This window comes from Xenopus laevis, chromosome 4S (genome assembly GCF_017654675.1).
Source record: "Xenopus laevis strain J_2021 chromosome 4S, Xenopus_laevis_v10.1, whole genome shotgun sequence".
Taxonomy (NCBI): domain Eukaryota; kingdom Metazoa; phylum Chordata; class Amphibia; order Anura; family Pipidae; genus Xenopus; species Xenopus laevis.
Genome location: NC_054378.1, coordinates 92,958,907 through 92,976,153, shown reverse-complemented (window position 1 = coordinate 92,976,153; position 17,247 = coordinate 92,958,907). Strand labels below are relative to the sequence as shown.

The 17,247-nt window shown below is 37.3% G+C and overlaps 1 protein-coding gene across 1 annotated transcript; it reads left to right on the top strand.

Moving 5' to 3' along the window:
- Nucleotides 1–1,952: 1,952 nt before the first annotated feature.
- On the top strand, nucleotides 1,953–17,247 carry emp1.S (epithelial membrane protein 1 S homeolog). The gene is made up of 5 exons (XM_018261118.2): nucleotides 1,953–2,096; nucleotides 13,812–13,920; nucleotides 14,156–14,264; nucleotides 14,689–14,832; nucleotides 16,247–17,247. Exons 2-5 carry the CDS (start codon nucleotides 13,843–13,845, stop codon nucleotides 16,399–16,401), a joined length of 486 nt encoding a protein of 161 aa, XP_018116607.1. The 5' UTR covers nucleotides 1,953–2,096; nucleotides 13,812–13,842; the 3' UTR covers nucleotides 16,402–17,247.

Here is a 17,247-nt window from a genome sequence, read left to right as displayed (position 1 = left end):
TCGTTCGATCGAACGATTTTATCATACGATCGAACGATTTTACTTCAACTTCAAAAAACTTAGAAAAATGCTGTAGAAGGTCCCCATAGGCTAATATAGCACTTCAGCAGGTTTAATTTGGCGAAGTATTGAAGTAAAAGTTTTTTAAAGAGACAGTACTTTGATTATCGAATAGTTGAATATTCAAACGATTTTACTTCGAATCGAATTCAAAGTAAATTTGAAGTCGTAGTATCCTATTCGATGGTCGAAGTATCCAAAAATTTACTTCAAATTTTTTTACTTCGAAAATTCCCTCGAATTCACTTCGACCCTTGATAAATCTGCCATACAACCAGACTGTAACCTTGCACTACAACAAACCATTGACTTATTTTCCCTCGCTCTCTCGAATTCCTTTGTAGCCAAGGTCAGTGTTTGTGCTTCTTCATCTTCTTCATCACCCCGTCCATGTCAAAAGGAGCGATCCTGGCTCAGACCCAGCTTTGTATTACAGCACTGCATCACAGATTAAACCTTGGCAATATGATTTTTTGTTTTGTTTCTTGTGTGCCTTTCAGGTGTGTCCCCCCAGTTAACTTGATACTGGCAGTGTGACGTTGGAATCTGTGTATGTAATACCTTGGTATACAATGCAAGGAATGTAGGACAGAGCCAAATGTTTTCTAAATTGAATGTATTCCAATAATATATATAATTACTTTGGGTATACGAGTAACACAGGCTCAAAAGCCAAAGCCACCGCATTTAATTTGCTTCATTAATGACAAACATTTTCCTTTTATATCTTTACAAGGTAATTTGATAACAATGTTTGTTCTGTATCTAAATTATCAAAGAGATATTTACTTTTAAACAGCTCGCCAGCAAATGCTACTATACCTGCTACTCTTTTAGGAGCAAAGTCGCTGAAACAAACTGCACAATGTGCCATTGGCTTAAACTTCTGCTACACTATGGAATCACCAAAAGTATAAATGCCCACACATTTTAAGTACATCAAGAAATTACAGGTTACATTGCACAAAGAAAAAAGTTGTTATTTGATGTTATCGAGAAAGGAGCAAGCGGCACAGGTTTGCCTGATGGTAATGTAGGAAATACAGTGCACAACAGATGATGGGCTAGGTATGTGACATTCCTCCAGAATCACAGTATTTAGAGCATCAACATGTATTTTAATGATGTACAGTAAAGGCAGGACATTTATGAGGCTCCTGCTTGTGGTCTAGCACTAGCTTTCTTTTCTATTTTCTCAGGGAAACCAAATTAATTGGGAGACTCGGTGTGGTTGCCAGCATATAGTTTTGGAACCAGAGACTGTATGCACCTTGTTTTATTTCTCATTGCAGAAAGCTGTTTCACTGTACTCAGGGGGATCACGGGGACCCTCCCCAGACTATATTAGGACCCATGGGTTAAAAATTTGTGGGACCTTTGTGCCCTGACTAAAACTGTTTACCCCCTGAGTGTAGTTAAGCCCATGGGGTGGGTGTAACACATATATCCAGTACACATCTGGTGCATTGCTGTTAAGTGCTGATACTTTGACTCTCCAGGAAGCATTAATGCCAGCTAGGGCAACACTGATACAAATGTTTGAATAGCTGGGAATGCCACACTAATGAATGACTGGGCATTAGATAGTAATTTATGATTTCCTCTGTAAATCTCAGGCATAAGCTGCCCCCATCTTCCAGTTTCCATTACTCCTGTTTCCACAGGGCTGGGCCTGTACATGCTACTTTTGTTGCAAGTCTGTGTTGTTGTAAACAGATTCCCCGTCTCCCAACATTTTGGAGTGTTTCATTGAATGCGTTTAGTCATTCAGCTTTTTCCTACCAAAAATAAAGCCTGTGAGTCAGGCGGCTGAGAACTTCACAGATTTCATCTCCCTCCCTCTCTATACTACTGTGTGACTGCCAAAAGTACTGGGTGTTGCCAAATTCCTTCCCTGCTATTTCTTTTTTCACATAGGTTTCTATAAAACACATTCAGGCACCTCCCTAATTGCTTCAGAGAAGCCTATAACTGCTTGAGAAATATTACTTTATCACTATTATCTAGGCTGCCAGGCAAAGCAGTATTTCTGTAAGGTAAGTCATGCTGTGTAATTATGGGTACAAATGCCACTTTTGGGTGCCACTTTCACAGGCCAGCAGCAGAGATCACTAGGGCTCGTTTTAAAACTTGCCAGACGTTTTGTGACCGGGATGCTGGAAAATCACTGATTTATTCCCTAACAATTATTATTCTGGCCAAGTGGCAACGAAAATTAATAGCCATTTTCAGACAGACATGTAGAATATCTGTAGCTGTGTCCTGCAACACTGGTGAAACTGTGCTTTCATTTAAAATTATTTGGAACATTTCTCCAAAATCTATATTATTTATTTGACTAGACTGTGTAAATATACACTGGCTGTATGAGGCTGGAACAGTGTGATGGATGTAGAAATGTTGTCAAGAATAATTGGAGTTCAGCTGTAATTCTGCTTTCAGAGAGTTTGCATGGGATATTAGTTAATACTGATTTACTCCCAATAAAACTAAGCTGGGCCCTTCACCTGTGGGCCCCTATGAGCTGATGTTCTAGGAAGGATTTACCGCATTTAGTACGATCGAACGATCAAAGTAAAAATCGTCCGATCGATTAAATCCTTCGAATCGAACGGTTTTCCTCCGATCAAAAAAAGCTTAGAAAGCTTATGGGGACCTTCCCCATAGGCTAACATTGGTGCTAGGTAGGTTTTAGGTGGCGAAGTAGGTAGTCAAAGTTTTTTTTAAAGAGACAGTACTTCGACTATCGAATGGTCGAATAGTCAAACGATTTTTAGTTCGATTCGAAGTCGAAGTCGTAGATGATGGTCGAAGTAGCCAAAGCCAAAAAAAACTTCAAAATTCAAAGTTTTTTTCATTGAATCCTTCACTCGAGCTTAGTAAATGTGCCCCTTGGTGTTGAAGTGCACTAGGTTGGGCATTACTACTTCTTTTAAATATCAGTACCATGGAAGAATATTTGTAAAATACTAAAATTAGTATTTTATTTTCCTAGTGCCGTTTAACATAACTTTACTGCCAGGGATATGATATACTGGTCCAGGCCTAGTGCAGAGCTGAACACCCATTATGCTCATTACTGGTACAAATAACAAGAAGAATGGAAGGTGTGGCCCTTCATAGTGGCAGCCAGAAATGATTATCTGATGCAAGGCGGTGCATGACTTTGCTATGCAGTACTGAAGATTTTGATATGCTTTCCACCTTCTCCCACCCTGCCCATTGGTGACCAATCAATATGGCATTTTTCATGATAATGAGATAATGGATAATGTAACACCTGCTTTAGAGCTGAGTACTGTCTACAGGCATTCCAGATTAGGATTTAAGGAATAGTAAAGCTTTAATTTGTGTATCTGTTTATATAGATATAGAAATACAGGGAATTCAAATGAATCCATTGGTATTCCCTGGACTTCTAAAGCCTTATTTAGAGGTAGTTTTTTTTTTTCATATGAAGCAAGCAGTGATATTCTGGCATAATTTGCAGATGATCCTAGTTTTTAATTTCTGTGTGGTTATTTAATTATTTTGCATTTTGATTATCAGCTCTCTAGTGTGAAATTGTAGCAGCTATCTGATTGATAGGGTCCAATTTGCCAAAAAAAAATCAGAGACTGGAAGATGAATAGGAGGCAGAAGGAAAACAAAATATTTAATATCCATTTTCAAAAACTGACCAATTTAAAAGTTGCTAAAATAGGCCATCCTATGACATATTTTCTAACCTAATAAAAAGGATCAAAGCCTTACTTAAAATTGACTAATGACCAATATCCTGACCTCTTGATGACAAAGTCAGCAATAGCAGAAAATACATTGTTAATTAAAGGGAAACCGCATTGCATCAAACCAATAAAATAAGTGATAGGTTAAATATAATTAATGGGGAAATAAATGACTTTGCAATGAGATCCCAGCCTATTAATGGGACTGCCTGTAATTATGATGTTATATATAAGAGAGTTAATTTATCACATTAATAGCATGTTAAAGTAAATAGCTTAGCTTATTTGATTACACAATTGACACTTTACCTGCGTGTTACGGCCCATCTGTATAATATATGAGTGATGAGCATGGCATGGATATGGTTATGTACATGTACAGCTCAGGGTGTGTGACTGTCACCTCTCTATATATAAATATTACTAAATTACTAGGTGTGTGCGTATAAATAACTAGACAAGTATGTGATAGGTTGAAATAGGTGTGTAAAGGATACACACACTAAAGAATTTACCACTGTCCTTTAAGCTCAGTTAGCAACATTACAGACTTCCCCCTCTGTCCTGGCACTTGCATATAAAAGTTCCAGCAGAAAGGTTGTGTTGCTTAGGATTCCGTTTTGCAATATACAGTGAGTCAGAGCATTGTGAGTTTGCCAGTTGGGTGGAGTAGGCTGCCCGAGTGAGTGATACTGAGGTTTCAGACAATGGTTAAGAGTCATGTCATGACTTCACTGCAACCTATTTGGGGATCTGCTTCATTGTACGCCCAAATGGACATTCATGGTAATGCTGGAAGTCCGATTGTTTATGTTTGTCAACTGTGATCAAGAGCTCAGTTATTTGTCATGACTTACTGTGTGGTTCAAACAACAGCATGCACATCCCTACACATTGGATTCATCAGCACATTATCAGGTTATTTCTCCAAGCATGTAAATACCAACTGCAATTGCTTATTCAGTGCTGTACCCTTGACTATTCCTGCCCCCAATCTGGGACCTGTCTTAATGATGTTATCCCAACCCAAGTCTTGAGCTGTAAAATCCCTGCTTGGTACCAAACCAGCAATCAGCTTTATATGTGCTAACATTTTCTGCCTAACAGTGGACAAATGTGAAATCCACCTACGGCAGGGCTAGCTAGATTATATAATCCACAGGCATGTTTTACAGCATCCCTTCTTCAAGGTGGTTGTTGGCAACACTTAGGTGGGAAGCCCATAAAACAAACCTAACATTGACATTTCTCTGTATTGTGTCCAGAGCAGGTCGTTCATGTGGGACCTGCAAAGCACAACAGGAGTAAGTGAGCCCTCATATGCAGGCATGCATGCAAGAAATATAGATGGAAATAAAATCACATGATGCCCATGCTCTGTTGGTGGATTCTTTCATTAGATCAGTTTTGGTTTGGATACCACAATATATCCAACCTTGCTGGCGCAGACAATGAGGAATCAAAATTCCCTTGGGGAGTTTAGAAAAAGAAACCGCTGAATTACAGCACTAAAGTGGCAAGTGGTTTGATTGGTAATAATGATATGAAACCTCTTGTAGAGCGTAATCCAATCTTCAACTTGTTGTTTTGCCAGAGGCTAGTTGTCTCAGAGGGGATATTTGCAGTGTTTCCAGTGAAAGTGAGAAAGTAAGATGTTTTCTTTCCATTAATTAAATGCCTGAATGTTTCATTGTTTAGCCTCTTATTTCAAGTACATAGGACACACCAGCATGTGCCATCTCTCTAGATAAGTGTAATTCATCTAAATAAAATGTCTTGAGCCCACAGAGGAGTACACAGTCAGTAATCCTGCAAAGCAACTTTGTATAGCATACAGCATCCTTATGAAATGCCCATGTACAGAACATTGTGGATTATCTCTCTGCTTCTGGCATGGGGGCATGTGATTGTCTTCAGTCAGTTCGAGTGCTTATAAGAACGTGTGTTATAATACAGCAACGCATAATTTTTTATAAAAGAACCAAAACTGTGCAAGATAACGTGTATTCACATAAGTGTAATCATGGGTCTATATGGACTTTAATCTCTATGGGATATTCCATCTTTGCACTGTTTGTTACTTGCTGTGTTGTTGCTTGCATTATTTATGTCTTTGTGAATTTCTGTTATGGTACAAAGAACCTTGCACAGCCTTTTACATAAACATAATGAAATACCACGCTATATATTTTTATTTTTAATTGGGTATAGTGCATTTTTAAGTCCTATATTGTATATGTATTTTTTTTTGGTACAAAAATAGTCCAGGCTATAAACTGTAGTCATTTTTGTGTGAATGTTTTGGTCTGTTTTCTTCTGTTATTGACTTCAGCTATATTCTCCCAAATGTTAATCATATCATTTATCTAAGAAAGGTTATTGTACTCCTTGGTTATAGTAAGGTTATAGTAATTTTACTATATTGCGTCATAATTGATCCCAGTAACTCCTGTGCACTGACTGGTCATATAATAATGGATAGAAGGCTATGTTGGGTATTTGTATTTATTATGCAGTTCTTCCTTGTTTGTCATGGTTATTAACCATATTCCAAGTAATATTTTAGTAACTGAAGCACAGGTGTTGGTTTTAAGACATCCATGATAGTAGATATACATTGGGAAATGATATAGAGATTTACATGGGACACAGAATAATTTTTGTTAGAACTCAGTATCCTGAGCATTGCTTCACACTACTACACCTTACACTGGACATGAATTTGGAAAAATTAAGTGTAACCACACCCTTTAAAAAGGGGTGTTGGCTCAGTCCTTAAAACTATTAAGACATTTTCTATTCTATAACCATATCTCCCTAAGAAAACACTCAAGGTATTGAATGACTAAATAGTTGTTACGATTACTTGTACCCTAGACGTTTCTGTAGATTTGTACCCTAATCAAGTTTCTTTTCCTTCCTGCTCCCAGTATCACATAAAGATTATAAAACCTGTAATAATAACAAGTGTGTCCTGTCATTAGGGTGCTTAGAACATATGAAACCTTCATTAGAGAGCAGCCAAGGTTTCAACTGGTAGTGGCCTTGGGATAATGATTTAGGTGAAAAATTACAAATTGCATATGTTTAGATTTTTGCTTAAAAATGTTCATGCTTAGAGTTAAATTCAGAAACTGCTGGGCATTGGTGAATGTACAAGCAGCCCTGACCTAGGGTTTTGCATGCTAAATGGTAGATCTATGCTAAGGGAGATTCTGCAAGCTTATTTTCTCCATAATGGCTTAATTGGTCTGTATTTCTTTGTATGAGCCTCTATGTCTCATATATTTATAGGGTTCTTTATAGCCACTTGACTTAGGGGTTGGACTGAATCTTGGATTCAATTTATCCTTAAGCAGATAGGTTCCTCTTTACCTCTTACATTGGTCAGTACTTGTATGTAATAAGTGTGACATGTCCCTAGTTTCCAGGATCAAAATGCACCAACCCTCGTCCTCCTACTAAAGATATTGAGGATTGTACATGGGAGATTTTTTACACAATGAGCAGGCTGTGGTGCACTTTGAGCCATTAAAAGTCTCACCCAGCTATGTGTGACATCAGCTGATGAAATGCTTAAGATAAGGTATTCTTAAACTATGTTTATGAGCAGTTAAAAACCTTGTAAACGTTTCTATTTGCACTTTGTTGAGAATTACAACCAGCCATAACATATGTAATTGTGGAAATCAGTGCAGGATACAGCCCAGTCAGTCCTAGGCACCCAGTTTCCCTTCACTTAATAAAGAAACTCTGGACTGTGTCAGTACTGGTTCTTTGCAGCCTGCAGATGCTGAACTTTGTCATGCTAAAACTACAGTACTGGAACTATAAGGTGTTTCTCACTCAAATGCAGGGAGGGTTTTAGGGGTGATTTCCAGTGGTTCTGCCAGTGGAGAAAATGCCCATGTGCCACCAGCCTAAAGGGACACTATAAATATATTTTAAGCAAATAAGACTTGTACTGAAAATCGATTAAGCCTATTTTAAAGCTACAAAAGATCCAAATGTTTTATTATAAAATTGCAAATGCATAATTTTCATTGTATACTTCCACCCCCTGCAAATATAATGCCAATTTAAAGAGAGACAATTAGATCTGTAAACAGATTCTCTCTACCTAATAGCTGTGTCTCAGGATTACAGATCAGGAAGAGTTCTTTAAAAAGTGGGTAAATTAAGTTCTCTTCATCCCACAGTTGCTCTAAAGAACAAATGAAGTGAGATCACGTGTACAATGAAGGTCCTTTAATTTCTTAGTTCTGCCCTTTTACTTGTAACAAATGGCAGACTTGTATAATTAAAGCCACAGGCAAAATGCCTTTGCAACTTAAATCAGGTGTTTATTACCGTCTATAAAGCTTAAGAACATTACATGATGTCTTTACTAACTTGGATCTGCTGTAACTCCCAAGGTTATATACTGTGTATATATATATATATATATATATATATATATATATATATATATATATATATATATATATATATATATATATATATATTTATTTATTTTGATTGAGAGCTACTGTGCAGCATGAGCTACAGACTGGCCATTCATGGGAATAGTCTGAGCAGAGTATTGATCTAATCTCTTTTAGCACTGCCACCAACACAATGGTGGCATTTAATGCAAGGGCATTGGGAATGGAATGTACCAGAAGCATTGCAGTCATTCCCCTGGAGCAAAAATATTCATTGTGTCTAATCTTTCCCAAACATACTAGAGCCCTCACCACTTTAGATTCAAAAGGGCCTCTCTAACGATTATAGTTCGATGCCATTTGGCAAGGGAAAGGAATTCTGCTTCATACAGAGAAAAGTCATCTGATGATCAAAGGACACATTTTTATTTTACATAGTAAATTCTCTATTAAATACAAGTGATTATGTTGAAAGCATCGGCCATACAGTGCATTTATAACATGCCAAAGAGACTACTTACCCAAATGGCAATGGGATTTTAACAGAGGTGCCTCATTCTATAAAGGTTTATTTATAGATACTCACATCTCATGGTGTATGCCAAAGAAATAAAATGAAATAGATAGCAGACTGCTATAAACTACTTTGTTCTCTTTTTAAATTGCCTTTGTCTCTAAACAAAACATAAATGTGAGTTTTGGCTTGACCAGAGAAGTATTTCCTATGGCATATTCTACCTCATAATGAAAATAATGATTTTACAAATCATGGTGTAGTTCAATGCCAACATAAAGCATGAAGGTACAGGTTGTATAGCCATACAGTTCTGAGGCACAGGGAGTCATAGTTCCACAAAGTTTTCAGTTTTGCTGGTCAAGACACATGGGGACAGATTCCCTAAAGGGCGAAGTGACTAACGCTAGCGAAAATTCGCCAGCATGACATCATTTCGGAACTTCGCTGATTTCCTAATGGGAGCAGGCATCACTTCACTAGCGAAGGAGATAGACACTAGCGTTGCTTCGCCAGGCGAATTTTTGCTCTGTACTAAACGTTACAAAATTCACCAGACTTGCCTTCACCAGCCCAGACCAGGTGTAAATTTTTTTTGGTAACCGGGTTCCCCCCCTCCATTTTCTAAAATATGGAACATAAACTATACACTGGGCTCATGTGTAGGGCATTATAACAAATCTATTTTATTTATTAAGGTTCCCTGGACTTGTGTAATGTAATGTATTTGCTGCAACATATACATCCATGTAACTTTATCATTTCCTGCCGTATGCAAATTAGGCAACGCTAGCGCATCTTTGCTTTGATTGCCAAAGTAACGTTAGCGAAAATTCGCCAGTTAGGGAATTTAGGGAATTTGCCCAATGGAGATCAACTGACTTACACTAGGTCACAATATTGATATTTAAACTGTCCCTCTCTGTGCTTAGGAGTAACATGGCTGTTTAGCTTGGGATGCTGCTATTTGTCAGCAAATTCATAGGCCACTAATACAAATCAGTTCAGGGTTCTTTGAGTGGAAGACCTTTGAGACAGCTGCCATGTCGGTTCTAACTTTAATCACTGTTACCATATATTATTGTCCATACTTTTTCAGAATAAATATTTATAAACTCTGCTGTTCGCTAGGTGTTCAATAGCGAGTTCTGTGATAATGGAATGGCCTGATTGTGTATTGGAAGGAATTTGTTATACAGTGGATATTAAATACCCTGACCTATCAATGATCTATCAATGCAGTGATGTCTCTCTAAGAAACACCAGTCGCCATTATGGATTATCCTAGTTGATTTGTATGGTACTTGAGAAGCAGATAAGGTCTTATTAAAGCACTACTTCATATTACATTCAGTTCAGCTATTTAATTTCTAATATGATTAAAAAGCATATTGCTGTATTTTTTCCCCAACATGGGATGACACACTACATTAAAGTGTTATAGAGGTCAGTGTGCAATAGAACCAACCTTCCACTGGCACCACTGCAGTACATAATAGGTAAAAACAGAATGAGCTGTATCCACTGTCATTTAATTGCTATATAGTGAGCTTCCCAGTCACCTTTGGATGGACCTAGCATAGCTTTGAAAGGTTCCCTGGTTTATTTTCTCAAGCCTGCAGATTGGGGCTGAAGTTTGCATTCTATGCAAAGTATGTTGTATTGCCTTAAATGAACAGTAACTTAAAGGGTTTTTTTTTTCAGTTCAGTTGTTTTGAGTTCAGTTCACCTTAAACAAAGACTTTTTTCAATTGCTTTCCATCTTTTATTTTTTTCACCATATTCTCAAAATTGAAGTTTAAATGTGAATTTTTGTGTCTCTGGTGCTTCAGTCTGGCAGCTCAGTGATCCAGCAGCATCTGAACAATTTACTACATTTAGTTGATACAATTAGTTAATACATTTCTCAGCAGTATCTGTTAAGTATCAGCAATTACTGTATCAATTCTGCTGCGTTTAATGAACCTCAGAGATTCTGCTCAGCAGGGACAAAGATAAGAAATGTATCAGCAAAATGTATCAATTCAGAACAGTTAAAGAGTAGACGACCCCCCTCCCAGAGAGGCTTTAGAAGGTGAAAAATGAAACTTTACACTTCAATATTGGAAAAATGGTTGCAAATAGAAAATAGAAAGTTACTGGAAAAAAGTCTTCATTTCTGGAGATCAATCTGAAACAAACTGAACTGAAAAAAGTGTTTGAAGGTGAACAACCCCCTTTAAAGGATTCTATTTGTGATTCCTGAGGCTGCTCCATACAGTGTTGAAACATGATCATGAAGGATGAAATAAGGCAGAGAATGTGCCTGCCCCAACATGCTGCATAGACATGAAGATAACCTGAAAGCCTCTGGCCTGTGAATGTGCAGGAGGTGGGACATGGCTTGTGTTTTCCACACTGTGACTTTGCCAGTTAGAGAACCCAACCAGAGTGGACATTTCTCAACACAACTGCAGCAAGGGAGTGCCCCTATAGCAAAGCAATTGTGAGCGAGCAATGACACTACATTGATATCCATTCTTATTTCTTAATAAGTCTAATACATATTCATGGGCAATGAAAAACACGGGCAAGTGAGTTGGGCACAAGTGTCACAGAACAGGATTTAGTTTCAGGTGTGTGTGCAATAACTATACTGGTTATTTGGACTAGTAATACTTGAAATATTAAATAACAAGATATTTAAAATTTAAACTACTCATCTTATTCCAGCGACTGGTTTACACCATCTGGAGTCAGAAATACAGACTGGATGAGGCAATAGCAAATGTATTACATAAATGCTGCAAAAATATATAATTAAGATGTAATAATATCTGATATCTGGCAATTGGAGTTCAGAATGAGTAAGTTCTATACAGAATGCTGAGTGAAATAAAGGCTTTCATTGCCGGGTGTCATTGCACTCCCAGTGGAACAGCTTTGGCTGGATATTACACAAGCCATTGGACTGCACCCAGAAAAGTTTCAGGCAAGGGTGTGGCCCCCAGAATCTTTCCATTTCATGTGAAAACAAGACCACAGTTCTATGTAGCATTATTATTACACAGGCTGCTAGTCTGCTCTGCTTTAACTTTATCTTCCTATTGTGTCTGCCCTTTCTATGTCATTACATATGACAATATAATTTACAACTTACAATAATAAAATAGAAATAAATACAAAATGCAGTAACATTTAAGTGTTAAGTCTTAAAGAGACACGTAGGTGAAGGTCCCTGCCCCATAGAGCTTACAGTCCAAGGAGGAGAGAAACTTACAGACACAAAAAGGAGCATAATAAGTGTTGCAAATTTCAGTGGTTAACAATTTTTTAGATTAGAGAAAGAAACCCCACCAAATAGTTGATACTGTATCGATACCAAGTTAATTCAAACCTTAAGTTGGAAGACTGAGGCAGTTAATAATGATAATAATGAAAATGAGTAAGGAAGTGCTATCTAAAAAGTTACAAATATATCGTATCGATACAGTATCAACTATTTGGTGGGGTTTCTTTCTCTAATCTAAAACATTGTTAACCCGTTATCTCATCTGACTTTGTCAGACCTCTACCTATAGTTGAAGTTAAATAAGGATTATATACATATATATATATACATAAGGGGATACCAACTTGTGTTCTTATCTTTAAATTTCAGTGGTTGTCAATGTTTCTGAAGTTCATTTACAGAGTCAGATGTTATGTCTGTGCCCCAAGAGGTAGTCTTTGAGTTTATTTTGGAGAATTTGTCTGGAAATTAAGATCTGTATTTGATTCCTCTATAGGTAATGGTCTGTACTCCAGCAGAAAAGTCATTGCTGGTTGTCAAATATTTTCTGCTATTGCAACTGATTCCATGTAGTATAATGCTCACTGCAAACCAGCATGCCAGGGAACCAAATGAAAAATAAATATAAATATAACATATTTATACACAGTAGTAAGCTAGGTTGACAAACAAGACAAACATCCATCAATTCCAACCTTTTAGTCTATATAAAACCTGCCTAACTGCTAGTTGATTCAGAGGACAAGCAGCACTGCATACAAAAAAAATAGCTCTTTGTTTCCATTTCAGAAATGCATGAAGTTGCACCTGCCTGCAGCAATATTAACTTAGAGTAGAACAGGTGCAATGCTGGCAAAATATTTTAACTTTTTCATTTTTTTTTATTAAATGTTATGTTATATAACTAAAGACTGCCATATACTGCCAGATCCACTTGTTTGGCAAAGTCACCAAATGAGCGGATTTAAGATTAATTTGTACTGAACAAAACAAAAATCTGTTTATGGATCCAATCCTTGTTCCAAATTCATGCAGTGCTCTATTTGGGACTTTTGATACTATCATTGGGATATACAGTATATACACATAAACTAAAAACTCCAAAATATCACTAATTTGCTTAGCAATGTGCAAACAATGTGTAGTTTATTTGAGATCTTAGCAAACATTTTGGGGTAGCCCCCTTCTTCAAGTGTTCCCTTCTTCAAGATTGCATAGGTAGACTCTGCCCCTGTGAAAGCCCAGATGAAATTTCAGGCAACCCCAAAACATAAAACCCTGGGTTCAAGACTAACATATTAACATTAACATATTAACCATGTACAGGTATAGGAATCATTATCCAGAAAGCTTCAGATAACAGGAAAGACATCTCCCATAGACAAACATTATAAACAAATAATTATTGTCCGGGGATGCTTTCTTTTAAAAAGAAAAGTCTGTACACACCACTAACTATCTGTAATGGTAATTTAATATGGCAGAGAAGATAATTTGTTTGGGCCAACAGGAAAATTCTTCTGTTCCCAAGTATATTTTTAACCGCACTTATTACTAACTGAACAATAGAATAGAACAATGAACATACAGTATGTAAAAGGCTGTTGTTAATCCATCATTTGTGCAAAACTAGAAAGGTGCAAAGCAGTTCCTAAAACTTCATGGAAATACAAATATCCAGGACAGGGAATATATGTTGCTTCTATCAGTTTCTGCCAGATGATAACCTTCCACATACATTCATAAAATGAACAAATCTGCTGGCTGTATCTGCATGGAGTTACAGTATATTAATGGTTGTTTTTAATTTCTAGGATTTAACGCGCTATCATCAAGAAAGCAACCATGTTGGTCCTGCTGGCTGGTATCTTTGTGGTCCATATTGCAACAGTGATTATGCTCTTTGTTGCCACCATTTCCAATGTAAGTTTTAACAACAATAATTTATGTTGTCTACTGTAACTTACCCTTTAAATATGCTTTCTGGCATTATCTGTTGATGGATGCAATAACATGTGCATGCAAAATAGTTTTGTTTGGAATTTTCTTAGCATAATGAAAATGCTCTCTGCTGAATCAGCATAAACTCCTTTCATATGTAATAATTGTATAAATGTCCTTTTGTTTTAGACATGAATTAAAAGTCTTTATATTTTAGGTTTGGTTGCATGCTGTGCCAGGTGGCGGTGCTCTTGGATCTCAGGGTATCTGGATGGATTGTGCTGGGATATGCAAAAGTATATTCGATAGTATTTCTCCAGCAAATGGTAAGTTTTGGCTTTGGGATGCAATGCAACTACTACAATAAGATGAATAACATAGGAAACTATACATGTATTAATGAACATGCTAGTCAGTAAACATGTACTGTATATGGAGTGGTAAAAACTGCAGTATTTACATGACATAAATAACAAAACAGATTGGAAGCTGTATAAGCTGTAAATAAGGTACATACAATCACCAACTCCATTTCATTCACTTTTCTACTGAAATATTTGAGCAATCCATTTTTCTTTGCGATATTTCTGGTAAATCAGATGTTAGAAACCCCAGTCACTACACTTATTTGGTATTAGTGTATTGAGGCGATCCACCGAGTCATTGTGTTTAAAATGCTAGCAATAATACTTATTACCAGTTATTGACAACATGATCACTAATGCACAGTGTCTTTTTTTTTTTTTCAAGCTGCCTCCATGAGAGCAGTCGAAGCCTTTATGATCCTGGCCATTATCTTTTCCTGCATTGCCCTGTGTGCTTTCATTGGACAACTCTTTACGCTGGAAAAAGGAAGTCGTTTCTACATCACTGGGGCTCTAATGCTTGTTTGCTGTAAGTATTCATAATATCATATGTATTAGGAACAGGCCCGGATTTGCGGCAAGGCCGCATAGGCCCGGGCCTAGGGCGGCAAAAAATAGGGGCGGCATGCTGCCCAGCCGCATTATGGGGACGTTCGCATCCCCGTTCAACTACACGAGCGCCGGCGCGCTGGGAAGGCGGGCGCTAGGACCGCGCGGCCGCCTGGTCGGACCGCGCGGCCGCCTGGTCGGACCGCGCGGCCTAGGGGCGGCTGGAAAAGAAATCCGGCGCTGATTAGGAAAATATAATATAAAAACAGGACCTATTATCCAGAATGCTTGGCACCTGAGGTTTTCTGGATAATTAATGTTATTGTAATTTGGATCTCCTAAAATTGATTTAAACATTTAAATAAACCCAATTGGATTGTTTTGCTGCCATTATGGATTTATGAGGCTGGGATCCAGTACAATGTATTGTTTTTGTATTACAAATAAATTTAGTTTGAATGGACTGTATGGGAGGTTTTCTGTAAAATGTTTTTTTTTCATGAGATCCCATATATTTGCCATTTGCAACCATTTTTCTAATTTCTTTCTAAAGCATTTTGGGTGGGGGGGTTGCCGACTCTGTAACTGCTCTAAATTGATACATTTAGTTGATACATTTGTTATCTTTGTCCCTGCTGAGCAGAATCCCTGAGCTTCATTTAGGGTCAGGCGTTTTGGGGAGACGGGCGACTTCAGAAAATCGGCGCGTGTGATTAGCGCCGGCATTTTTTCATTTCAGCTGGCGCAGAGTGAGGGAAGGCGTTTGGGGAGATTGGTCGCCGCAAAAACAAGGCGATTAGTCGCCAGGCAACCAAATCTCCCCAAAACCCCCAGTATGGCTTGACCCTAAAGGCAGCTGTTAGAATTGATACAAGAGATGCTGCTGATGAGAAATGTATCAGTTAATGTAGCATATTGTAATAGCTTAGCATTTGTGCCTGGATCACTGAGTTGTAGACTGTAACATCAGAGACGGGAGGTTAAAATTTAAACTTCGAAGAAATTAAAAAAGAAAGGAAAGCTATTTCTTTATTTCTGGTGGCCCCTTTAATATATCTTTATCAATAGCTATATGAGGTTGCTCATACTAAAGTCTTAGGTTATACAAATCATCATATAGTTCAATACAATATTGCCTGACCTTGGCATTTTATTAAGCCTGTAACGCTGTTTCATTAGGTCTGACTATAGTCATATAAACTCAGAAAATGGTTGAAACAGGAACTATTAATTAATTGACTTTTTAGATGTGCACTATCACTTACTGTATATCATGTATTCTTTACTCACTGTATCAAACATTATTAATATATTTAAAACAAGCTTGTGAAATGTTCAGGCGGTATTTCTGACAACTTAAAATATTTAATTGCTGCTTTATTTGTCTTCCTTAGGGCTGTGCATACTGATCGCCATTTCCATCTACACAGCCAGATTTGCAAATGCAAGTCCCGACTATTACCAAGCATACTGCTTTATACTGACCTGGATCTGCTTTGTTTTCAGTTTCATTATTGGCATTCTCTACCTAGTGCTCCGGAAAAATTAACCATCAAGTCCCATACAGCACTTAAACTAGCAGCAACCCCAACTGATACAGTGCAACTCACAGGCACATAGGCACACTGCAGGAAAACCACTCTTTTTATTTTTTGAATAGAAAAATCAAGTTGATGTGATGATGTGGCAAAAATATTCATATGCCCTATGTAGTACAAAGTAGAATCTCAAAGTCATATTCAGTTAACTGTCACAAGACAATTATAGTCTCCATACTGCAGTGACCTTATACCAAGGGGGTTAATTTGGATTTTAGGGGGTTTGCTTGTAAACAATTAAAAAAAAAATTAGAATTTGATTTTGAAATAAGTAAAGTATTTTTGTTATTTAAATGTATTTAAACAATAGTTATTTCTGGCAATGCCACTGCTTCACTGCCAAACACAACCTCTTATTCTGTTAGCAGACATGGGTCCCATGCATAGAAGTCATTTCCCACATTTCCCACAAGAACCTCATCTGCTGTTAAAGATTCTTTATATAAGCATTGGTAAAACATATACTTACTCAGGCCTGCTTGTATTGACTATAAAGATATATGAGCTCAAGTGAAGTTAACCTCACATTTTATATTATCCTCTTAAAGGGTATTTGCCAAGTTAAGAATATTCTGTTGTTTTTATGAAAATGTATTAATAAACATACTCACTTCCATGTCTTGTATACGGGCCCAAGAAACAGTAAAGGTCATCTGTATATTTGTTAGCATTCACAAGTATTGGTAAAATGCAGAATATAGGGCATATGAAGTTTAGCCAGTGACCTGGAGCAAAGTTTGTGCTGATAAAAATGGCCACTAAATGTATAACCTGTGAATAAACCTCATTCATCTTTG